Below are 26085 nucleotides of genomic sequence, written 5' to 3' on the forward strand. Positions count from 1 at the left end.
TTTCAATTTGTTCCGTTATTAAGTATTGTATTACATTTGTTTAAAGATTATAAGATTATTGAAACATATATTATCATGATTGTAGATAAATGCGTAACACAACTATCTTCCCACCCAAAGATTACGTCAAAAATTCATATACAACCTTTGAGTGACTTGAAATTACTATAATTTGACTTCAATATAACTAAGTGTTTTTAAAATTGAACAGAATGAATATTAATTTTATTCAAAACTAGTTGAAAATGGTTATTAAAAATAAAATAGTGTAACTCAATGCGAATTAATTCCTAACATCCCTTAGAATGAAATCTGAAACTCATTTCTGTTACATACCAAATACAAGCACATTCAAAGTAATGTCCGAAAATCATTTGGGTTTTCACGTTCATTGACATTTGAACTGCAGCATAAATAATGCTTAAAATTATAAAAAATATGTATACACTGATAATGTATGAATTTTTCACATTATCACTGCATTATCTACCATTCATTTTTTAATCATTATTGACTCTTAACTAAAAGTAATACAAAATTAATGGTAAATAATGTACTGACTGTATAAAAATCTTTACATTATCAATGTATACATATTCCACTCTAAAATATATTGAATACCATGATATCAACATCATATAATTATTGCCTTTCTGTTCTTAAATTCAAAATTTAGTAAAACGAGACAGGTAATAACATTTGTAAAGTTAACATATAATTGCCCAAAACTTTTATCAGGTATTATAGAACAAAACAAAATTTAAAAAATAAATAAACAGTTCAACTATTACCAACATCAATTACCTTGTACATGTGTAAATCAACAAAAATAACAAAATTTGTGTTGTCTGGTTTTCCTCTTTGATAAACTCACAGCAAATGAAGAATGCCCATAAACTTGTGTTGGTGTCTGGTCTATCATTTAGGTCTAAAAGCTTGCAAAAATGAAGCAGAAATATAGTCTTTATGATGCCATTTTATTCTGGATTTGCCTATGAACATGGACAAGAAACTCTACATAGGAGAAGCCACCAGAGCTCTTGTCTTCCACCATATATGAGAAGAATAACATTCCTGATAGATACCATAAATAAAGATCGGTTACTCGAAAAAAGAAAAGAAAAGAAAGAACATTAACAGTGTACAAGTTAACAATTTTACACAGATTACATCTATTTGAATACCTCATTCTAATCTAGCCTGGCATGTGGCATACCAACCCAACAGAAAACTATGTACAACCCCGTTAAAATAAACGTAGACGATGCACCAATCTAAGCAGCTTAACGCAATGTACAAGATTTACAGATGAGAAACATTCAGTTTAGGAAAATTAGGCACAGAAGTTGTCAATAATTATTGAGAATGTTCAATAAATCAGAAAGAATGCATGGAGTTAAAACAAGTTGGTCATGAAGGATGGTGAAAGAAAAGGTTTAGTTGAAATCAACAAGAAAAAAACTCTACGCAAGTGTGTTCTAGCTTGGTGATGGCAATATGAAAATGCTTTAGTGGACATCGTCAAGTTTTGGAGGTCCAGGACCAAGATATAACCCTATTCAACATAACATAGACCAATGATTCATGAACCAACTATTACCAAAAGAGTAACCAAATTTAAAAACCCATGAGACTGAAAAGCAAAATCAAAATAGTTCCAGTAAGATTGGGGAATGATGTCATGCAGTTTCATGTTCTAAGCATTCCTTTATTCATTCTGATACTTAAAAAATCCAGGGCACTGACCTGATGGATCTCCTTTCTTGCATAACTTAAACCTGCCAAAAGATTACAAGATTATTTAAAATTTCACTTCATTTAGTTGCCTTACATGAACGATAATTCAACAAGGTCTAGAATATGTTATAATTGCGAAAACAATTAGCTTACCGGAGGTAAGAACATCTTTGCCGCCGTATCTCATTAACCACTTCATTTAGCTTCTTTGATAGTGAATTGTCATATTGCTGCAATACAAACTGATAAAACATAATTGTTACATTGCCAGTTCAGAGCAATAAGTAGAAAATAACATAATTACAACAACCATTTCTTTCAATAACGTAAAAGACAAAAATATGCTGGGGATTTAGTATCCATAAAAACTATGATGGGGCTTATAACAATGTGTTAAGGATGATAAATAGCTATAGGGAATGAAAGTTGGGTTAGGAGGGATTAAATCAATGGACGCTTCTAGGTTTTGACTATAGGAAAATGATTAATCTTTATTTGCAAATGCTAAAATGCTGAAACCTTCTTGATGATGGAGCTTTCAAAGAAAAATGTCATATCACATCAATGCTGACATTGTGCAATGCAACTAATAACCAATGCCTGCCTTTTCTTCTTGATTAATTGAGGGTTATGATGAATTTTAATCTAAAATTTTCATCATATATGGTGGATTTTACTTCCACTAATCAAGGTAGGTAAAACTTGGAAGTAAATAACTCATTAACTACCCTTCGAACATTGTAAACCACTTGAAGATTCAGCAGTTCCTCTATTACCACAAATTCCTTGCTTTTGGCGATGAGAAGAAAAAGAAAGAATGCACATCTAGAAGATAAGAAATCATAAAAAATTTAAGAAAGCAAGCATCCACCATAGATGTCCAATCACTTGACTGGCCAATAATTGAAATTCCCTTGAAAACAAGGGCTGATAGTGGTCAAATTGGGCTGAATATAGGACATTAGACAGCAGAACCAGGGGAGAGAGAGAGCATAACATAAATTACCAGCAAAGGAATTTCTTCAACAGTGGCAACACCAAACAGTCTCCGCACAATATCAGGACTTACGGAGTCGCCAATATATATTAAACAATCATGACCATTCTCGAGAAGATATACTCCATCATCACTGACGTGTTCACTAGAAAGAGGAAGAAAGGAAGGAATAACAGATTCCTCATCTTCCTGCATTTTATAAAAAAAACTATCAGTATCTCTACAAGTAAAGTAAATAAATAAGTCAGGGTAATTGGGACTGTGTAAATTAAATAACATGCAAGACAAGTTTATTCTCAAAAATAAGAATTCATTATAATTTTCAAAATAAAAGATACATTCTTATAACTACTAACTATTATACAATTATCTAATTATTTGTCATAAGGAACATCACATTTTCTTATAAAAACAACTTTTAACATTTAATCGATATACCTTTGAGTCAAGGTCATGGATAGCTACCATCCTAGGATACACAAGTGGTATTGCCAATTGAGTAGAGAGAGAGGAGACATAGTTAAGCCAAAATGAAAATTCATCAATCTTTCCTTCTGTTCGCAACCCTGTACTCTTAGTTAATGCTGGAAAAAATGAAGAGTGAAATTAGCACCCACTTTTTTTTATAAGAAAAGAAATATTATTAGAAAAGAAGGGAGACCACATTATATTCATTTTGAATTTGAACAATAAAGATTGATCATTGACAAATAAAGCAAGTATTTATCAGCTTTGGAAGTCATCCCCAATTCACAGCGATAAACAAGACCCTGCCTCAAAACAGAAGGACTAGAAAGAAGAATAATGAAAGTCACTGACCATTTTAAAGGGGAAGCAACTGCAAACCCATCGAAAGTATAACCAATAAAATGAAGGAAAATTTCTTCCAAAGGATATGTTTTAGTTTTAAGAATTTGTATCACGTGGTACTAGTATCAGAATGCAGGAGTGGCAAAGTTAAAAAAAAAACAATAGAAAGAGAAAAAATGGTTAAAGGGAACTGTTTCATATGCAAGGTAGAAGGTAACAGAATAATAAATTAACAAATAAAATCAATAGTTCCACATGATTGTTAATTCGGAAACTTTTGCGAATAATAAATTCAATTCATGCATACCAAGCGTGTAGAGAGGCAAAAGCTTAAGTGCCTCTGGAAGAATAAGTTGTCCAGATGAAGATACTGTAGCACAATATTTACGGTATGAAAATAGAGCATTGATGCAGAGGTTTGTCACTTTTTCTCGAACAAGCGGGAGTGGCCTGGAAGGAACCTCATTAGCAGCTACAGATAAAAGTGACGCTGTTAAAATTCTTTCATCTAAAAACTTTAACTGAATACACTTATACACATGTTCTAGAAAATGAACAGGATGACGCCACCCTGGAAACAGTTACCGCATATAAAGCCAACAAATTTAATACAAAGCTCTTCCAGTTATTATATAGCAACCACAAATGCCAAAAACAAAATAATGAGGATATATGAGATACCTTGCTTCAAGAAACAACAAAATTGAGTGTCCAGGTCAGCTGCACGAAATAGGTTACTAAGCATACTAGTGACAGGCAGAGATAAGGTTATGACACGAATTCTTCTTTCGCCATTCACGGTTGTATAAAGAAGAGCACACTGAATAATGGAAAAGAAAAGTTTAATCAGAACAAATGAGCAGAAAATTTTACACCCACAGGCCACAGCCACTGAAGAGTTTTGAAGAGCAATATAAGGCGGATCCGAAGATCATAAACTCCTTCAGCAGTAAAATTTTATAATACCTGAAAAGCACATTCGGACCCATCCTGCAACTTATCATCATGTTTAAGAGTTACCATGAAAGTTTTGTCACAGTCAATCTGCACAAAAGAAAAATTAGGCCACAGGTTGAAGTTGAACATACCATAGTAATTAAAGGAAATACACTAAAACAAAAAATTAAGCACATATTAACAACACAAACGACAACATTAATATCTATCTGTCCATGCATATATTCACACAGATAAACATACGCTAAAGGTTGCACATATCAATACACATGTATATAATTATATCCAACATCTAGAAAAATATACAAACCCCAGGTAGGTCAACATCAGTTGGTATCCGTTTACAGAAGTTGCCATGGTATTCTTGTACTTGGATACCCTGACAAAATATATGCTGAATTTGTTAGAGCCTGTACGTTGTATAAGGAGATTTAAAAAAATAGTGACACAAGCAGATTACCTGGCTGCATCTCACACGCATCACAGCTTCAAAACCTTGAGGCCTAGTTATATTCCATCTTAGGTCATTGTAAAGCTTGGCTGGATCAGAAAGTGCTGAAAAGGGACAGTAGTAATAGACCTGGCAAAAGGTGAGAACTTCCATCTTAAATTTGATGTGTGCAACACATATTTCTATAACATATTAATTCTTTAACATATTAAAGGCTTCACCAAAGAAAGAAAGACAAATTACAAACATAACAAGTTTAATAGATTAAAACAAAGACACGTCTTAAATTATTGAATAAATACTTTCTCCTTTCGAAAAAAACTCATCAATTATATCTTATGGAAGCTTAAAATAAATCTACTTATCACATTACAAGGACAAAATGAGAGGTAAAAACTAGGCCTTATCTCATTTGGTGGGGTTGGCTACATAGATCAAATGATGCCATCAAGCTCGATCATAAACCAAATTTTCAATCAATTCATTTAGTTTATGGCGTTATAAGGTTTCTCCCAAGTTTTTACCCTTTTTAACTCCGCCTATGCCATTCTTTATAGTCAATCCTTACATAGCCAATTCCAAGCCAGGAATAACAAAATGATTACAAATAACATGATCAGGTGGCATCAAGTAAATTTTGGCTATATATATATATTGATAACCCCTTTATGGATATAGTTAATGCTGTTCTTTCTTCAGATACAACAACTGCTACCCTTTAATGGGTATGCTTTTCAATCAGTTTCCCATTTCGGCCCATTTCCTACCCTTTCCTGATAAGTGGTTGAAGGGTCTCCAGCATTTTCAGACAGACTTACATAAGAAGTGGAACAGGTTAAAAAGGAACGTTTATGTTTTCACTACTGCAAAGATCTAGATCAACTTAAGGAGAAAAAAACAATCAGCTCTTCACCTCCTTAGCACAAAAACAATGAAAATTAACACTTCAGTATGTACTTAAACAACAGAGCCATCAAGAATTCACATTTACCTGTCCACCAGTAGTTCGCGGGATAACAGATATGGATGCAATGTCTACATAAGTCTGGGTAGTCACAAATACATCAACACAAACCTGCACATTTAAACACTGATTACACTTAACCCATCCATATCAAGCAAATAGCAGCCAGTATCCTCAACCACATATATAACAGAAGTGATGCCTGAATCCCAAAAAAGGTGCTGAAGATTGACCTGATACTCAGCAAATTCAACTGCCAGTTCCATGAATGCTTTATCTGCTGGTTGAAGTAACTTATTGGCTTCCTAAAATTCAATAAAAATGGAATTTTATAGAAGAATATATAAAACAATGCAGAATATCAGATGTATCACAGAAAATTTAAGTATACTGTAAGGGTAAATATGTTTCCTCTTTTTAATATATAATCAAATGCCAGTATTACATGATCTATGAAATTTCATCTCCATTCCACCACAAAATACAATAGATTTGCAAATATATGGCATTAATCACAAGTCACCATCTGTCAAGCTCGACCTTGTAGCAAGAAAAGCCACAATAGAATCTTAAAATCATAGCCATTGAGTGATAACAAAATTGATATAATTTCTTCTACTATAAAGGAAATAATTCAAATTTTCAATGACAAATTGAGATGAATACCTTTTCCCCTGCAGAGATGTTTGTTCTACCTTCAGCCTCCCGAGCCGAAAGGGCACCAATGCCTATAGATGGCAAGACTGAGAACAACAAAACAAAATCATGAGGAACACCAAACACACTCAATGATGAATCAAACAGTAAAATGCATGTGGTTACAGAGAAAAAGAAGGAATCAAGGAAATGGACTAAGATAAAAACAAAATGATTACAAGCAAAACAGAACAAAAAATAAAAGAAAGGCCCAACCAAACATACAAATAAAGATCTAACTATCATGTCCAAACACAAATAATGCAATGAAACTGTAAATGCAATAATATTGTTTCAGGACATGTTGGAAAAACTTAGGTGCACCAATGATTAACTGAAGCGCCTATTTTTTTTAAAGAGGAGAGGCTGAGAAAGGGCTTTAAACAAAGTTGTTTACTAACAACTGAGGAATTCATCTGTGCCACATAAATAAACCATGTTAACAAATTTAGTTACTTATTTTTTGTCATTAAACTCTTGTTGGAGCACAATCTTCTAATACCATTTAGTATTTTTAACATTACATAGCAGAAATTGCAGTTTTTCTGAAGACTAATAACTATTTTTATATTTATGGTGATATACTGATTTTTTTCAAGTCATATAACTCCAAAAGAAAAGTTTTCCATCAAGGCTACATAGGGTAAGAACTTACATATAATTGAACATGTAGACACAACAATTATGTGATATAAATTTCAAGTGTTTAAGAAATATACAAGGTGCCAAGCTCACCTGACTGGAATACCAACAATTTTCCTCCAGAGTCCTTCAGTGCAAGGAATGCAGCCTACAACAAGACAACAATAGTATGAGCATCAACTTATTTTCATATGCATATAACGATCCTTCCAGGTCTGTCTTTGGTAATTAGGAAGTATTCTCCATGTGCACTAGCAATGTAATTTTTTTACATTGTTAGCACATTATTTACTGCTTTACAAATATGGACACTTTTAGTGTAAATATGAGTAACCGTTCTTTTCAGTTACTACTAAAAACTAAACATGATTTCTTCTGGGAGTTGGTGTTCCAAACACAAGCAGGGAAAACAAACATTGCACCCGATCTCTCCTAGTTTCACCCTTATTTCCCTTCCCTCTATTTTGAAATTAAATAAAAACAGCAGTCATGGAAAGACTACCAAGGAGCCTTGGTAGTATAAAGGAAAATCTTAAAAGAAAGAAATTATATGAACATTATATAGATAAAGAGTTGATGCCACTGCTATAACTATCTAAGCAAATAACATGTAAGATGTTGCAAAGTCAGGCGATCACAACTTTAAAACAAAAGGCCATACCTTGATAGCTGCACCAAAGGCTGACTCAGAGGTTCTACTGTTTTGGAACAAGGTAGGAATGCTTTCCAGAAGTAATTCTAAGTGTTGATGACACTAACCACAAAGAAGCAAACCAATTTAGTAAAGAAAAATTTGCTACACCAAAAGTACAAGAAATACAACAATGCAAATACCTTCTCCAAAGTTAAGTCAATTTATTTACTAGCATTCATCAAGAAGCAAAATGTTTGAAACTTACCTCAGATAGTGGAACAATAACGTCGGTTTGCAAAGGAGTGTAAACATCTTGTACATCAGGAATGATGAGCATCAACGGCTACAAATTTTAAATTTCAAAATCAGCAAGACTCGACTACTTAGAAGAGTACAGTGTAAATATTAACTTATCTAAAAAAATTCCAAACTTATCTAAACTAGTTACTCAATTACACAGATCTGTAAACAACTTTTTATTGTTAAAAAAATGACGGCCCCATGCACAAGCCTCTCACCTAGTGGGATCTGGGGAAGCTATATGTACACAGCCTTACCCTTGCCAGGGAAGAGGATGTTTTCATGATTTGGAGTTTCAGTCTCACCCTCGTAAGTGAAGAGTTTTTCCAGGATTTGACCCCATGACTTCCTGGTCATAAAGCATACAACCTTATCGTTGCATCAAGGCTTGCCTCTAAATAGCTATTTATCATGAGGAAGTACATTTCATGTTGTAATTATCACAAGAAACACAAGTAAAAAACATAAAATGCAGACAAATAAAAAACATAAAATGCAGACAAAGAACAATTAGAAAACCAAAGTTTCTACTACATTGCATAAAAACTGATGCAAACAATGCAAATATGATTGTTTGTTTTCCTTTATACACCAATTAACTGTAGCAGCTAATACCTACTGACTAGTGTCATTCACCTTCTAAAAAAAGAAGTTCAAGTTAATGCCTCAAGCAATATAAAATATACATTTTATTGAAAAAGTTCAAATTATTTTAAAATGAAAAAAAATACAACTAAAACTTCCAAGAAAAATCAGTGTATGTTTGGTTATATATTTATATTTTACCTGCTGCAATGCACGCTTCAAGTTGTAGAAATGAATTGTCGAGTCAAATGTTGCAATTCCTACCATTGTGCGAGGACCTTCCTGAATCAACAAAAAAAACTAGTTATGAATTGCAAAATATAAAAATCCCCTAAGCCTCATAATAGGAATTCAGTCACATAACCATTCATGAATATCAACAAAATGAGGAGACGTTTGCAAAATGGGTGGGGAAAAGATAAAAAGGTTCTCTCGCATTGCTGGTTTTTCTTTCTCATTTTTTTACTGAACAAGGATTTCAATTTAAGCCCTTTACTCTATACCACATCGCAGAGCATGTTCACTGTGCTCATAATCAACATGGAAAGAGATCATAAGAATGGGAGCATGAACACCATTGTAATTTCTGTATGCCAATTGTGCAATTTGGAGTTTAATATAGCTGGAATTCACAGTAAAAAGAGTTGACAAGGGACAAGCAACCATCCGGAATTAGCTGTGTTGCCAGATCATCATCAAAATATAAACATCACATTCAAATAATAGAAGGCCAAAAGACAAAAATCTCATATATAATAAAATAATACATCAAAATTACAGAAATAATAGTAGTGCCGTTGTGTTTTTTTGGTAATGTATGTGTGGACAAGATAAGATCAGAAATGAATGCATCAAGGACAAATTTGGGGCAACTCCTATTTTAGAAAAGATGGTAGAATCTCGTCTTAGGTGGTTTGGGCATGTGAAGAGGAGAGCGTTAGAAGCCTTAGTACGGAGAGTAGATTAAATGGAGATTACTACAACATAGTGGAAAAATTATTTTTGTTATCACCCCCATTCAGTTCAAACAACATTTTTCTCATTATTTATTTTGGAGGCAGAGGAGGTTAAAGGTATTGTCTCTTGATATTTAAGTGACAATCTAAATGAAGTATAATGAAGCAATTTAAGATTCAATCAACAGAACAAGAAAATTTGAAAACACTAAGCATCAGAACATTATCAGATATAATGGTTGATACAATATCAAACATATCTACAGTTAGAACTCACAGGAAGGTCCTTGATAACTTGACTAATGGCACTACAAGCCGCAGCTGTTGCACCAGTTTGAACAGCATTCATAGATACATCAATGAGAAAGAAGTACACAGCAGGCATTGGCTCACGAACCTACAGAAAATAGAGTGAATTGCACATCAGTCATCATGGATATTTAAGGGTGAGACAAACAAGAATGAGAAACATGAGAGCTTGTTCAAGACCGATGCATAACTGCTTACTTTATGTTTAAGCTTAAATCTATAACAGATATGAAGCCAACATAAAATTGACCATACTTTATCAATCCACAACACAAAAAGATCAAAGAAAGTCAATGCAATATGAGCAACCAAACAATTATTAAGAAGGTAGAAATAGCATCAAGAAAGTATCAGCAAGAAAACAAAACTGCATCAATATTTTGATTTAGTTCTGATACGGGGACAGAGTAACAATCCATAAAAAATATTGAAATTACTTAAAATTATTAGGTCAATGAGCTGCTACCATGTTAACTTCATAATGTCAACCTGGAAGCATGACTCTTTTATGAATGTCAATACTGTATTAATTTTAAATTTTTAGAGCTTGCATCTGGAATTAAAACTAATATGTTATCAGGCATAGTTTTAATATTTAGGTCTCCCTTAATGGGTTATATGAATGGGAAGCTTTAATCCTAGAAGAACAAGAATTTTGTTCAACGCCATGGGAGATAATTTAGGGAACTTTTATTGAAAAAGACCAGTGAATTATCTTTTATGAAGGTCAACCTGACCTCTTCAAGAATTACTCCTATTATGAAGTAGAATTTTAGAAATCCTTCTTCATGACTAACACCATCTACTTATCCTAGTATCAACCTTCAGGCAGTCATTAATGGTATATTATTACCATGATTTTAAATTTCACTTATTTAATTTATTTTCCGCCAACTTGGATTTAGAGCCATTCAACATCTAATCATGACAATTAATTCAAATCTCATATTACAGATCAAATGGCAAATAAAAATGTTGAGAATAAACCGCATTTAGAGTATAGCATTTAAGGTTCAGAGGGTCAGGTTTTAACTGACTTACTAGATATAATTTCAATCTCAACAAAATCACACACTATAAAAGAAATACACACTCAAAAACCCATCTTCATAAAGCCTTCTATATTTTACAAATAAACTAACCATGAATTCTTTTGTAGCAACAAACTCAACTACTCCTCTGCATAGTTCAGGTCTTTCATCAGCATCTCTACGTCGACCATCTGGACCCAAATTGCAGTGATATTCCCGTGGAGTTTCATCACTAAATCCTGTAAAACAAATATGCAGTCACAACTAAATGGTTGTCCATGTCACAGAATCAAACTATCGAATGATAGACTTTAAATGAGCCATTAGGCAATAGCAAAAATTACAAAATAAGCAAGACAGTTGATCAGCACCTTCCATAGTATTTGCCAACTGTTACAGAATTATAGGATTAAGAATAGGAAAAAGAAGAGAAGAGAGAGGCAGATAGCAAGCATAAACTAACTCCCTCCGGTCCTTTTTATAGGAACTTCTTGAGAATTTGGTTTCGGTCCTTCAATCCTTTTTATAGGACCATTTTCAGATTCTGAAGTACATTGATTAATTTCTTTACAAAAATACCTTTATTAATAGAGTAGAAAGAGAAAGAATAAGTCCCACTGTCCCACTACTAAAGGGTAATTTTGGAAAAATACATCTAACTGTTGATAAATTTAATGCTACTAACTATATTAACCAAATTCCATAATTCACGTGAAATTACTCAAAATGGTCCTATAAAAAGGATCGGAGAGAGTAATACTATTGATAAGCTGAAAATGTGATGCCGCTTACCAGATTTGCTTATTTATACTAATAATTAGGTGTACAGGCCCAAGCCCACAAACAATAAACTAAGACTACCATCCTTGTATCTTCTAAGTTCTAAAATTAACATACAATAATAAGATGGCTCAAGTGTATTGCAGATATTACTTGTACTAACCACACAAGTTGCAGATGAAACGCCTCCCCTGGTCAACGAATTTCATAAAGGGGTTGATGTAGGCCTTGCAACGTGAGCAACGAACAGGACCACTCTCTCCAAAATCAACAACCTATAAGAACATTAGGTTATAAGCCAAAGGATGTATTGGAATTTTTTTCTCTAATTATTGATTGAAAGCAACATGTTAGAAATAGCACAAAGCAACACAGATTAGACAAGATATGATCTGAAAAAACAGATGCTAGGGTCAACAAATCAATGAGCATATTAGTCTAAACATTCCAAAAACCTTAAAAGAAGAGAAACAGCCATTCTGAATATGAAGAGAGAATTATAAATGTCGTTGGTTCATGAATTTTTAAAATGGAAGGGATGCTTTCCCCAAACAATGTATTTGGCTAGTTCAAGAAGATATGCTGGAAAAAGCTAACAGGCCATCAAACATTGAACAAAAATAAAGAAAAATTCAACCTTAGCATTTACTTACTAAACATAGTAATACCACATGAAATCTATATAAGTTACCCTATTAAGCTACAGGCCAAAAATTTAGACGACTCCAGCACATCTACAACTAGCACTTCAATTCAAAATAATGACAGATGCGGAAACTTTAAAGAAAAATAATAATCATTACATGGATGGGCTCCTCAGATGGGTGTGGAAGAGCCAAAGGTTGGACCAACATAGCCAACTGCATTCCTGATGTTGACAAAAGGTCGGCAGTGAAAGGAATCTGTTTCATTCAACAACAACAAAAAGAAAATGAAAGATCAATATAAAAATTGAGAAGACAGGAATGTCAACATTTTCAAATTTTCAGTAACAAACCTCTGAAAATTACCTTAAGGTTAAAATTTGCTTTCAATAAAAGTAAGTTATTAGAGAGAGGGGAGAATACAGAGCTAGAGTATGAGGTATCTTCTTAAACAAAAAACCGAATCAATGAAGGCTACTTATAAGTCAAAGCAGAACAAATACATCAAAAGAATAAAGTCCTCCAATCCCTCTGCATATGAGTTCATCAAAAAGTAACCTTTAGCTAACCACAACATACTCAACATAGAACCCACAAATACAACTCTATGAAGTGAAACATGCAAGAGCTTATCCTTGAAAATCTGAACATTTCTAATTATCTTATTTGAAGCTAAAAGTATATTGTAGACATTAAATGTGACCTGATTGATTGTGCACCTCATGAATCGCGGACCGCAATTCCCTGTATCTCTTACAATGTAATCACTTGTGGCAGGCTGGACCAAAATTTGAACATAAATAAATCATAAGAACATACAGCAGTGGTGATTAATGCAATATATAAAACTTTCCAGAAAACATAAGACACGATATTGGACTTTGGTTATAAAACTGCAGATTTAAAAAGCTTTTTGAAAAGGGAATAAAATAAAAGGAAAAGATAATAAAGGGGATTGGGGAATAAGAAGCTTGTAACTAATAATACTGAAGACCAAGAATGCAAGCACAGTTAGCAAGCATCAACATAAACCCAATTTTCTCTTTCTCCAGTTTTTAAAAAATACGTAGAATTTTCAGATGAATACCGGAGGAATGGTTGCCTGATTGCCTTGACGAGTATCATGCAAGATCACTGCAGAACCTGGAGAGGGCCTTGGAATTTGATTGGGATCAATTTTCGAATGCCCTGTCATTGGGGCTCCAGTTTGACCAACAGCAGTTGATATAGTAGTACTCATAGATTGATTTGGCAATGCTGGTGGCATATGAAACATCCGAGGAGCTGAAGGAACAGGAACTGGAGGAGGCGGTGCCACCTACAAGACATGCGCAAAAATCAAGAATTTATGTTAATAGTTTGTACTTACTGGTTAAAGTAAATGTAACACCTTTAAACCATACTTGTCCAATTGCATTTACATGAGAATAGGTCTGTATTTTTTATCTGGCATACTTAAGGTACTTGGGAAGTGGGACTTTTATGGGGTTTACTCATCAATTTGCTGTAATCAGAGAATACTGTATCCTGTGTTGATATTGAAGTGTAGCATATAGGGCACTCCCCACTATTGACCAATAGAGAGTAGGATTTTCAAAATAGTCAGCTCCTTTTGTAAGTTTGCAATTACTAGTCAAATGTGTGGAGATGGGTTAAGCCGAACTCATATAAGCTTTCTCTATGATAAAATGAGCACCTTCATTTCTCAGAAGAAAATACTTTTCTGAACCATCTCTCTACCAACAAACAAACTCAAGAACCACAGTTTAAAATTCCCCATCTAAGACCAATCATAACAAATTTTACATCTCCTTTGAAACCACTTTCGACCAATTAGCAACAACATCATTGTTCTAGTACCGACGAAAACAAAATATTGTAGGCCCAATTTAGATAAAATACATTCAAATACAATAAATTTCAGATATAGAGGAGCTACCTGCTGGGATTGCATCTGCCATGGTGCTCCAAAAGGTGAAGCTGGAGGCTGCATTGCGCCTTGAGATGGCATGGGATATGGAGGCTGAGGTTGAACAGCTGGGCCTGGAGGAGCTCTCATTGTTGGAGGACCAATAGGCTGTTGTGCAGGAAAGCGTTGGGGACCTGGCAAAGCTCCACCAGAAAATGCTGGCGGACCATTATTCATAAAGTGACTGGGTGCACTTGTAGGGGGCATGACTGGAGGAGTACTTATCGGCGACGAATTAAAAGGGGTTGGACCAGGACGAGCACCCATAGTTGGTGGTGAAGCCACAAGTGGACGATTTGGCAGAGAACCACCAGGGGGAGGAACCCCAGAAAATGGCGCTGCAACATTGGGAGAAGGTCTCGACGCAAAAGAGGGAGGTTGACCAGGAGGGGGCCCAGTTGGCCTTCCAGGTGCAACATTCGACGAGGATAACGGTGGGCCAGGTGGACCCGAAGGAGGCCCTGCAGGCCTCACCAGTGGTCCGGGAGGTGGACCAGGTCGCGAAAACGAAGGCGAGGGAGCCGAATTAGCAAACTGAGGCGGTTGGCCAAAGGGTGGAGGCCTAGAAACAGGATTGGAGGTAATAGGAGGGCGATTAAGGTTCAAATTATGGAAATTAGCAGATAGTGAATCAGGTGTGGCATTAAAATTAGGGGGTTGTGACTGTGGTGTGTTATTTCTGGGCCTAGGTGCCCCAGGAGGAGGCACATGAGAAGCCATAACTGAATCTAATATCAAAATCAAATCAAATACAAGGTATCACAACTCTAACAATTCTGCTTCTGATTCACTAAATTTCCAAATAAATATCAACAATGGATCCAAATCTACAAGAAACACAGATTAAACAATCATTAGAATGTAATAATATTACAGATAATTGAAAAAAAATAAAAAATAAAAGATGAAGAATTGAAATGAAAAGAGAAAAGAAATGTGATAAAGGGAAAAGAGGGAAACCTGAAGTGAGATCGGAGATGAGAAAAGGGGTTTAAGAGAGTGATGGGTATTTTTGTAGAGACAACAAAAGCTTATGATGTTTTATTTGGTAACAGTTGAAACTTGAAGGATGCGTTTGGTTCAAATCTTATTTCTATTTCCAAATATTCTTTTCATTATTACTCAGATTCTCACAACTTTTTTGGACCATATCTACTAATCACAGAGTGACACCTGGTATTTTAGAGTTTTCTTCAGATTTTTTTCGATTTTACTTCCAAGAAAATCATTTGTAATTTTCTTAATGTTGTGGTTGGGTTTTTAAAAAAAATGAGGATATGAGAAAAATAAGTGTTATTTCTAGTTTATAGTTATATATCATTTGAGAAGAAGAAAATAGGGCCATAGCATTAATAACACAAATGTGGGTAATGTGGTAAAAGAAACAAAAGTTGAAAATGCTTAGAGTGTGAAAAACTACCACTTGGATCACGTTAATCATTTTGTTGAATTTTTTATCACGGTATCTTTTTAGTTACTAAAACTTATATAGATTTAGTATGTTTTTATACCATTCCATTTACACCACTAAATCAATATCTCATTGGTTTCTATCATCATAATGAAAACAAAGTTAAAAAAAAATAGAGAAAACAAATTAATAAAATAAAAATGGATTTTTGACCTTCATTTTTGTAAAGGAGAAGTGAAGTCCTAACAAAAAGGAAAAATAGAATGAAACATTGGCCTATAAACTTTTGAAACTTCAAAACAAATAATTTCTTATGTCAAAATCGATTTCTGTGTGCCATTATCACTAATTATTGATATTTAATGTTAATATGCATCATTAGGTAATGATTCATATAATATATAGAGATACTTATATACAAATGCACATCATTCACCATTCATTTGTAACATTTTTTTAAGAGTGAATAGCAATTTAACATAAATAATATATGATACAATGACAATAAATAAAACTTATACACTGTGAGAGTACATAATTTTTTTTATATATATATTAATGTTACCTTGGTTGGCTTTTGTATGAATTTACTAAATTTCATTTTTATTGGATCTTTTATTTCAAAAACAGATTGAAATAGATTTTCGATCTTTGGAAAGAACTGATGAGAACATATTATCGGATTTGAGATTTATTTTACAAAACCTAGATATGTTATATTTATATTACATTTATATACTCTAAATTCTAAACTGACACGTCTATTTTCATTGTATATGATAGATAGAAGTATTATTACATTCTTCCACTTAGATGATTTTTAACATAAAACAATTCATCTATTATTTACTTTTAATATTCAGAATACAAACTACATTTACTTTAAATTAAAAAGTTTTGTGTACAATTATTTTTGTACTTATTTTATTTAAATGTAATATTTCTATAATAAAACAAATTATCATAATTAAAGTACACATTCGATTCACCAACTCGATACTAAATTTATAGTTAAAATAGTAAAATGTAAATAAAATATTGAATTGCAAGTAATGGATCAAACAATCATGGCCATAATCATGTAGGTATACATACGGTTTAAAGAGATTTGAAGTAACAAATAGAAATAAGTTAGGTACATAAGGCATTAGATCTTCATACATCACTACGAGATTTCGAAGTAATTTGAAAATCTATTTACCATATAGGACTCTAAATACGAGTCTAACGTAGCAGTAAAAAAAGAAAAGAAAAGAAACTAAAAGGGAAAATTAATAAATAAAACACAAGATATGGTGAAGTAATAATGGTACTATACAAGACTGAAAAAGAGAGAAGACTTATGAGATTAACAGTAATCAGAAGTTGAAGCACCATATTTATCTTATCCAGCTCAGTCACCTACCTAAGTGCTTGGTGTCTACAAGAACACCAACTTCCCAAATCTCAATATACCTGTTCACATGCCAGTTCAACATACAACAATCATAGTAAAATGGTATGTGGAATTTGCAAAATGGTGCAATGCTGATAATCATATATGCTGTTTGGAGAGGAAAACTATATCCACAATTAGAAAGCGTAATAACAGTAATATTAAGAAGTCTGACTAACTGAGCTTTACCTTGTTCCATTAGAATTAATGCAAAGAAACTGGCTATGCCGCCATCCATCTTTGAAATTGCCAAAGAAGGCATCACCAGACTTTGTGTAGAACCGCCCCTCCCCATTAGCCTTTCCCTTCCAAAAGTTTGCGAACCACCGATCACCAGTATGAAAATAAAACCAACCCTGCAAAATCAATATGCAACATTTACCATCCAATTCACTAATAGAAATTTATCTAGTACTGCATCAAAGACTGTCGTGTAATCCATTATAATGTATGATCCACTTTCCGAATAAAAAATAAATATAAACCATATGATTGTTTACTTATAGCTGCTTATAATAGCTAAATTTGGTGTGAAAGGCCAACATGATTATTAATAACAACTAGACAGATAAATTGATCAAAATCTCTTCCGTAAGTCATATGATGATGTAGCCATTGCCAGGACTGTTACACCAGCGCTAACTGATCATTACCTAGCCTTCTACATATAAAAAACTCACATTCATTCACACACAAGTAAGATATTTAGGTAAATTAAACCCTATACAAAGTTACTTGTCTCATCTTTAGCTTTGACAATCATCACTTAAAAGCCAACTTCAAAAGAGTACAAACCTTGCCATGCATGACATCATCCCTCCATGATCCTTGAAACATATCTCCGTTTTTGAAATAGAATGTACCTGTACCAGATCTCTTACCATAGCGCCATAAACCATCATATATACTTCCATCTCCAAGAACAAGGCGCCCCTGATTGTCAATTTTCATTTCATATAATTGTTCTCTTCAGTATGTAGGAAAAACAAAAAATCATACTTCCAGAGTCAAAGCTAGCCCAAAGCTCCTGTTGCCTATTTTAGATTTTTTAACAACTTACCTTTCCTTCGGGTAGACCTCCTTGGCATCTTCCCTTGTACCTTCCTCCTCTATATGGCATTTCCACAACGGGACTCCACTTTTTTGGCAAATCACGTTCTGCCTCCTGTGTGAAAAATATAAATTCACACCTCAAATCCTAATGACATGAGATAGCAATAGACTAATAGAGTTTACAGCATGAGAATAAAAATTTAAACTTAATAAAAAGGAGCTCTTTAATAAAGTATACAAAGAGCAATTAGAGGATAGAAAATGGCGACATTCATGATGATCATCCAATTTTGGAGATTTGTCTGTTGCTACTTGCTGACTTGTCACTGTCAAGTGTCAACCATAGAATTTATGCATTACTTTGACATAACTCAACTTTTCCACAAATATCAATTTACTAAACACTACTCGAATTTTCAATCAGTAATACATGTATGAACTAATGAACATATATTAATAACAAATTTCAGTCATTATTACCAGCATCGATGCAGCACGAACAGATAGAACTCCATGCTTCTTTGGTTTATTAGCATTGTTTCCCTTCAAAAGTGAATATGCAAATTCCATCACTGCTTCCAAACCTGCATCAGTCACTGTGCTCCATGAAGACATACCTCCATTTGTGGTTGGTACTTTTGCATCATTATCAATTTCTGGCTCATGCTGTTTTCTCATAAATGGATCTTTTGAATAGTCTTTGAACTCTTCTGAGGGCCTCACACCAACTGGAAGGTGGAAGATGCTTATTTTATCAACCACGGGTGTGGCATCAGCTGCTCTTTCTTGGGCCCACTCCTTTGCCACCTCATATCCAGGACCAAGATTCCAGTTTTCAAGTCGCTCCCTTTGAAAAGCATAGTCATCTACTGCAACTTGATTTCAGAATGAGAAAAAACATCAGAGAAAAATATTACTGAACAACTGTTCATATGCACTGACACAAAGTTATCGAATTTTAGGCATGTCAAAGTTACCTCCTTCATTAATGGAGTCATAATGAATAGAATACTTGGCCATACTGTCAAATAAATCTTCACTTTTTTCAGAGCCCCTGTTATTCAGAGGCCAAAATGGGAGCGAGTGAAACAGCAGGATAAATTTTATTAAAAAGATTATATAACAAAAACAAAATGAAAAGTAATAACGAGATATAACCTTGAAGCAGGCAACTCTGAGTTGCTGCTGCTGCTCACTGCTGGCTCCAACTCTTCATAGTCCATACTAGGATTCTCATCTATGAGATCGGATGCAATCCTAGTTGCTCCCTCATCGATGTCATTAGAATCTGTTACTTCGTGAGGAGATACTGCATTCTCTTTTTTAGTAGCAATTTGTTGCTGATTATGTCTCTCCCAAAAGCTAAAAAGAAGAGGAAAATGCAGGGCCAGTGTGGACAGTATACCACCACTCTGGGGGGACTGTTCCGCGTTTAAACTGCTAACATTTGAAAACAGAAATCAATTAGAAATTCAAGACATGTGGCGTTAACCCCGAAGCATTAAAAAATAAAGACGTGTGCAATTTATTACATCTGACTCGTCATTACCATCAAAGTTATGCATGCCAAAAAAGTAAATGACCTTGTAGAAATGTCTGGATATTAAGGAAATAATTATTAGTTCAGGATAATATGCACTTTAAAGTTGAGTCAGATAGTAAGTCTTTTATGCCAATACATGAATCTGGTTCCAGAAAATTCACAAACGGGATAGTTTGATAAATGATGTTTATGAAATTTACAATACTGAGAAACTATGGGTGCCGTTGGTAGTATCTTTTCTGATAACAAATTAGGTAAGTTGGGATTATTGTGCCCGTGATTCTTATACAAACCTTTGAGAAGCACACCACAGCAGCCAGTGATTATAGTGGGAGAGCCTGAGGTTATTAAACCTCACATCGTTATCCCATACTTCCAATGTGACATTCAAGTATCATATCTTACAAATGAATCGTAACTTTCCACCATGCTTTGCAGCTCCAGTGTCCAATGAGCAAGCTGTGTACTATCACTTTGCTAGTCATAGGTGAACGCTACAATGCGAGCATCACCGCCCACACAGTTCCTTTGAAATTGTGAGACATTGTGGAAGGCTCCTATACCAATTGATACAAATCTCAACCACAAAAGTAGTCATTCTAGTGTGGGGCAGAAGTCCCACACCTTGCGAATATCCAAACAGATTCCAACCCTTTGCCCATTCATCAAAAGAAGCCATTATTTAGTTTCCAAAATATGGCTATCACCACAATGTTTTGTGAAACTCTAATTCTACTCTTCCTCTTAATCCTCACACAATTTCATTCTAATAAGACCAGTTCACAGACTCCTGAAATTCCTTTCATCATCCTACCTACACTATAAAACACTCCCCTGTTAAACAGATGATAAGATCCTAGTATATTATCATTCACTTGTTATTGTTAGCAATTCCACTACCATAAATTCTGCCAGATTTCCAGTATTTTCAATTGAAATAAAAAATCAGTCTTCGGTGTGAAATGAACCCCATTGTTTTCTTCAAATGTTTTTTTTTAAATGAAGTGGCTTTGGTGGGGGTTGGGGGTTATATGGAAAGGTTTCAGTAAGATAGAGGGGGAAAAGATAAATCATGCTCGATCTCAACCAACAACCTAAAATATGAAGGAGAGTGAGATAATGCAATCAAATTCAAAAAAACCTCAATGTATTGTTGGAAGGAAGAAAAAAACACATGTTTTCAATATAAACATTGGAGCATAAGTTTACCCACAGGCATTACTATTTTTAAATATGATACTTACCCAAGTGTAAGGACTGTTGTAATCAGTTGGTTGGGCTCAGCATTAGGCTCATGGACTGTTGATAGTATAATGTCTCTTTTGTATTCTGTTGTTTGACGGAAAGTACGCACAAAAGCTGCTATATCACTATCATTGATGGGTACTGAACTTGCGAGAATGCATATAACTATGCTATTTGGATCCTGAACAAAGTAATGATTACAATAAGTTTATAGAGTAAAGGAAAACGAACTACAGTGCAACAAGATTACCAGAAGAGTGACGCTTAAACAATCCAAAGTTTAAACAAATAATAAAAAGAAAAAGGTTCTACACTGAATATATGGTAGAGGGGCAAATTATTCCAAAAAAAGGATCTTCCAGCAACAAAAGCTATGCATTTAAAAAATTGTAATCCATCAACAAAGAAAAATAGAAAGTAAAAAAGAGAGATACCTTCAAACGAACACCAAGGAAAGGACAATCAAATATAGAGTTCAAAATTGAAGTTCCGATGTTATATGCAGCTCCAAATCCAATTTCTGCTTCTTTATAGCACTCCAATATCTGTACATAGTAATATTGGTTTTACATAGGAATAGGGTGACAGGAAATGCAAATATCAGAAGTGGATTTCAAAAGAGAACACTTTGATATTCAAATGTGGCCCTGTTTCAAGAAAATATAAACAAGGCTAGCGAGTATCTTTTAAGGGGGGAAGCCTAACATTACAAGGGCGAAAATCTTATAAACTTACTTTATTAACTTCTGAAGTGCTAGCTTCTTTCATGCCATCATGCAATCTGTGTATAAGTTTTTTGTGCATCTCCTGCAAATCTATCCATTTGTAATCATATGATTGTATTATAGAAACTAACAACCTGAAATAGGCTAGAAAAAAACTTACAGATTTTAAAATAAATATGGCCTTAATAGCCAGCAAAACTGCATCATTAGTAGTCTTCATAGCCTCATCTAGAGTCAACAAGTCCTTTTTGAGCAGTGCATCAATATCAATTTCTGTGCATAAATCAACAAAAAGTGAGCAAAACTTCAGGTTTTTTGTAGCCCTTCAGGTGATCTGATTCAAAATAAAATATAGTTTTCTTTTCCCAGTTATTCCAATCTCAGATCAGTGTCATCAATTTGAAAAAATAAAAGAAAGCCACTATATCATTGACAAGCAGTTTAAAACGACTTAAAGCCTTTATTGCACTAAAATGGGAAGTCAAATGCACCTGTTTATATACCGATATTTTATTAGGAATTACAAATGAATCCATCATGTTGAAATTACAAGGTTGAGGTACAGAAGGAGAAGGAGTACTCAAAAATAATAAATTTGTATAGATATTAAAATAATTATTTATGATACAAAAGACATAATACTAAACCCTATTTATAATAATACTAGGCTCATAATAAAATAAGGAAACAAATCATAAAAAATAAGATAAAGTAGTCTCAATCCTAAGGTCTTCTAAAATATTCAAAACTAATCTTAAGATATAATCATGATAAATATGATATTTATCTCGATCCAAATATCCTTCAGATATTCCCTATATGATAGTCATATATTCTAACACATCCCAGTTATCATGCTTTTCCAACTTTAGTCACCTAATGTGTGTCACACTTGAGAAACTCAATAAATCATTATACTTTGTGTTTTTTGAATTACAATCAGCTTAGACGGTTTGGAATGAACATTTTGATAATTTCAGCTAAGTAACTGGGGCAATATGGATCAAAGGTATAACATGGGTGGGACATGCTGGTGATACAAATCAAAAGGCTCTCCACCATCCTCTAAGATGGTGTTTAGTTGCAGGAATGTTTTTGAGCACCTTCTTGGGAATGTGATACCTGGGTAGGTTTTATTCCCACGTTTGGTTCATATAAAACATTCCTGGGAATATGATTGATTTTCAAAAATTAGCGTTGACTACAAAATAGAGGGTAAGCTTGGCGCCACGGTAATGTTGTTGCTTAGTGACCATATGAGGTCACGGGTTTAAATCCTGGAAACAACATCTCCGCTTGTGGGGGTAAGGTAGTGTACATCTACCCTCCCCGGACCCCACTAAGTGGGAGACTTGTCCATTTGGTCGAACTTTTTAACCTTGATTAAAAATAAGAGGTTAGATAGATGAGGACATGAAAGTCATTTTACACTAAAAGTTGACATCCTAGATAATGAAGTCTTTTAGATATTCTGATAACTAATACTCTTTTCAGAAAAAGAAAATGCTCCCTTTAAGTACTGAATCCGTTTGGGAAAAAGGAAGGCCCTAGAAAAAAATTACACTATAATTAACAAGCAAACACGTGAAACATAGCTCACCAATAAGTAAATCTGTGTTGGCCTTAAGTTTCCCCAGCAAAGCTTTCACCTGAGAAATTATGATTCAATTAATATGTAGTACAGACTAAATGGTTTTAAAAAAAAATGGCTGAGTTACAAAACATTAATGATTAATCAATCATGTCAAGGAATCTCAAAAAATCATAGAGTGGAAAACATAGTAGATGCCTAATATGTTATTAGAGAAGAGTCCAGAATAAAATAGAAGAGTCTAGAAGGATCTAGAATGTTTTAGAAGAAAGAAGTATTAGTTACTATCCTTTGTAAATAATTAGTTACTTTGGTAGTAGTTAGTTAGTTTTAGTCTAACTACTTTAAATGGATTTCCCTCTCATTCTTGTAACTAACTTTCACTTTCTAAGAAATTACTGTTACTTCTCATTCTCTCTCTCTGTTCTCTCTCTCTGTTCTCTCTCTCTGTTCTCTCTCTCTGTTCTCTCTCTCTGTTCTCTCTCTCTGTTCTCTCTCTCTGTTCTCTCTCTCTGTTCTCTCTCTCTGTTCTCTCTCTCTGTTCTCTCTCTCTGTTCTCTCTCTTTCTAGTTTTCTACTCTTTAGCCATTTTCCTCAAGTTATCATAATTCATAAGATGTTGAGCCCGTGGAAATATTTATCATATTGCAGGTTGAAATGTTTAAAAATCCTTTTTATAAAATTAATTTCTTGCATCATCACAGCAAATATTATTCAAAGCACAGACAATACCTCCTCTTGCCGTCTTAGCCCTTCAAAGTTAAAAGGTTTCAAAACTATAGCAACTGTTAATCCATTTCTGGACCTTACAGTATCAAAAATATCAACTGCAACAGTGTGGTCCAATCCATATCCTGCACTAGCCACCTAAAGAAGAAAAATGGGCGGAGGGGGGACAGAGGTCATACAGGAGAACTTTCACAGTTTTGGCTAACATATCTTATTTTTCACATAAATATGTAACTATGCAAGGAATGCAACCTTAAGTCAGTAAGATTTATCATATTTGATGCAATAAATAGTGGGTTACAATTTCATTATAATCACATAATAGACATTTATCTATTGTGATGTATAATAAATTGAAGTTGCTCGGTTTACTTGTGTGTAGTTGTGTACTTACAAATCATCAACCAAATGGGATAACGCAGACCAACTGGATACCCATGGAAACTTTATGGATGGAAATTGAAAATTATCACTATAAAACAAAGGTCTTACTACAAGAGTTTTGAGGTAAGGAATGTACAAACAAGGACAATAGTCTTTGAGCATGACTTCATAAATATTGGAGCCTTGACAATTCTTGGACAATATTCTGAAAAAATAAGCAGATATATCAGCAACTCGTAACCGTATAGAACAAACTGGCATACATATGAAAATTTCAACTTAATCTTATTCACAAAAAAAGTTTATGAATTTCATAATCTGTCTTCTAGTTTGAGGTTTAAGCTTCACTTTTAGTAATGAAAAACACAAGGTATAATAAATAATAAATCAAGTAGAATGTATAACTATAATTTAAGATTTTACATCTAATTAGATGTCACAAAAAATTAAAATGCCTGTTTTTCTATATTCAACTTGACAGATAAGAATTATAGGGTAAAAAGGAATTGTGACAATTTAAAATCGAAAGGTAAACCTTCTTCAATTGGCCTTTGTTGTAATTGTGCCTCTTGTGATTCTTTCATAAGGATATTCCTGCAGAATAGTTTCAAATCTCATAACTAGTAAAAGCAGTGAATAGAACAAAAACAAAAGCATCACAAAACTTTGAGTAAACATTGCATGCACATCATACTGGTTTATTATTTTTATTTCCCAGTGTAGAAACCTAAGAATGTACAAACCCTCCTTTAACCCTACATTGTTCAATACTAAAATAGATAACTTATAAACTAGCAATTACAATCATTAACTACATGGAATCTCAAATTATAAAAAATATGCTGAGGCTCAAAATCCATTTCATGCACTCAAGAATCCAAAAGCATCCACTCGAATACATTAAAGGAAAATAACAGGCTATCATAAACCACAACAGCTCCCAAAAATTCAATTCAGTAATAACAAGATCATGAAAACATTGAGTATTACCAAAACCGCAGCGACGCTAACTGAAACTTCGAATTGAAGCAGAAATCTAGAACAGCGTCCTTCCTGCTACCAATTCCAACGACATCAATGAAATCGGATTTGGTTTGGCGATAACCGTTGAACGATGAACCTTTCTCCAAACACATCGTGATCGGAGCAAACGGCTTTGAACTGCGACTCGAACGGAAGCCATAGTTGCGGTGACGAAGAGATAGAATCGAAGGAAATGGAAACGGTGAAGGATTGGAAAGTGGATTGAAAGTGGAAAACGCAGAAAGGTCCATTTATAGAAGTGAAAGAGATAAGGGTTCCATTTAGTGAGAAAAAAAGAAGGTGAGGTTGAAGTTAAGCTAATACGTGATTAAATAATGTATGTATTTTGTTTCTGTGAGCATTGAGATTTGGATAATGGAAATTATGGAATAAGATTTTGTATGACACAGTTCAACTTCAAAGGTTCGACACAAAATCCGCCATAGCGTTGGTGGCTCAAGGATGGCCTCTGGAATTTTTTGGG

At 34.0% G+C, this 26085-nt stretch overlaps 2 protein-coding genes across 11 annotated transcripts; both read right to left on the reverse strand.

The window, feature by feature from the left end:
- Positions 694-15542, reverse strand: LOC109354514 (protein transport protein Sec24-like At4g32640). 3 transcript variants are annotated; one of them, XM_019597076.1, is made up of 25 exons: positions 15423-15542; positions 14433-15266; positions 13581-13811; positions 13197-13271; positions 12653-12751; positions 12013-12124; positions 11181-11308; positions 10007-10126; positions 8975-9055; positions 8154-8231; positions 7916-8008; positions 7348-7402; positions 6583-6659; positions 6150-6221; positions 5944-6027; positions 4962-5081; positions 4812-4880; positions 4511-4588; positions 4226-4364; positions 3852-4016; positions 3173-3318; positions 2744-2923; positions 1891-1979; positions 1747-1778; positions 694-1074 (listed from the first exon to the last, which is right to left on the reverse strand). In XM_019597076.1, the coding sequence occupies exons 2-25, from the start codon at positions 15180-15182 to the stop codon at positions 965-967; spliced, it is 3183 nt and encodes a 1060-aa protein (XP_019452621.1). In that variant the 5' UTR covers positions 15183-15266; positions 15423-15542; the 3' UTR covers positions 694-964. The 3 variants fall into 3 exon arrangements, with proteins under 3 accessions (XP_019452621.1, XP_019452620.1, XP_019452622.1); XM_019597075.1 differs by having other exon boundaries at positions 14433-15289; positions 15423-15527; XM_019597077.1 differs by having other exon boundaries at positions 14433-15190; positions 15423-15524.
- On the reverse strand, positions 16942-26085 carry LOC109354515 (protein ACCUMULATION AND REPLICATION OF CHLOROPLASTS 3). 8 transcript variants are annotated; one of them, XM_019597081.1, is made up of 16 exons: positions 25569-26085; positions 25119-25172; positions 24719-24785; positions 24198-24332; positions 23475-23523; positions 22035-22147; positions 21885-21956; positions 21584-21694; positions 21149-21330; positions 19520-19801; positions 19339-19415; positions 18842-19236; positions 18369-18473; positions 18104-18241; positions 17498-17664; positions 16942-17328 (listed from the first exon to the last, which is right to left on the reverse strand). In XM_019597081.1, exons 1-16 carry the CDS (start codon positions 25850-25852, stop codon positions 17271-17273), a joined length of 2289 nt encoding a protein of 762 aa, XP_019452626.1. In that variant the 5' UTR covers positions 25853-26085; the 3' UTR covers positions 16942-17270. The 8 variants fall into 8 exon arrangements, with proteins under 8 accessions (XP_019452626.1, XP_019452625.1, XP_019452629.1 ...); XM_019597080.1 differs by having other exon boundaries at positions 19520-19798; positions 24719-24783; positions 25114-25172; XM_019597084.1 differs by having other exon boundaries at positions 18842-19230; positions 19339-19400; positions 24719-24783; positions 25114-25172.

Source organism: Lupinus angustifolius, chromosome LG08 (genome assembly GCF_001865875.1).
Source record: "Lupinus angustifolius cultivar Tanjil chromosome LG08, LupAngTanjil_v1.0, whole genome shotgun sequence".
NCBI classification, from domain to species: Eukaryota; Viridiplantae; Streptophyta; class Magnoliopsida; order Fabales; family Fabaceae; genus Lupinus; species Lupinus angustifolius.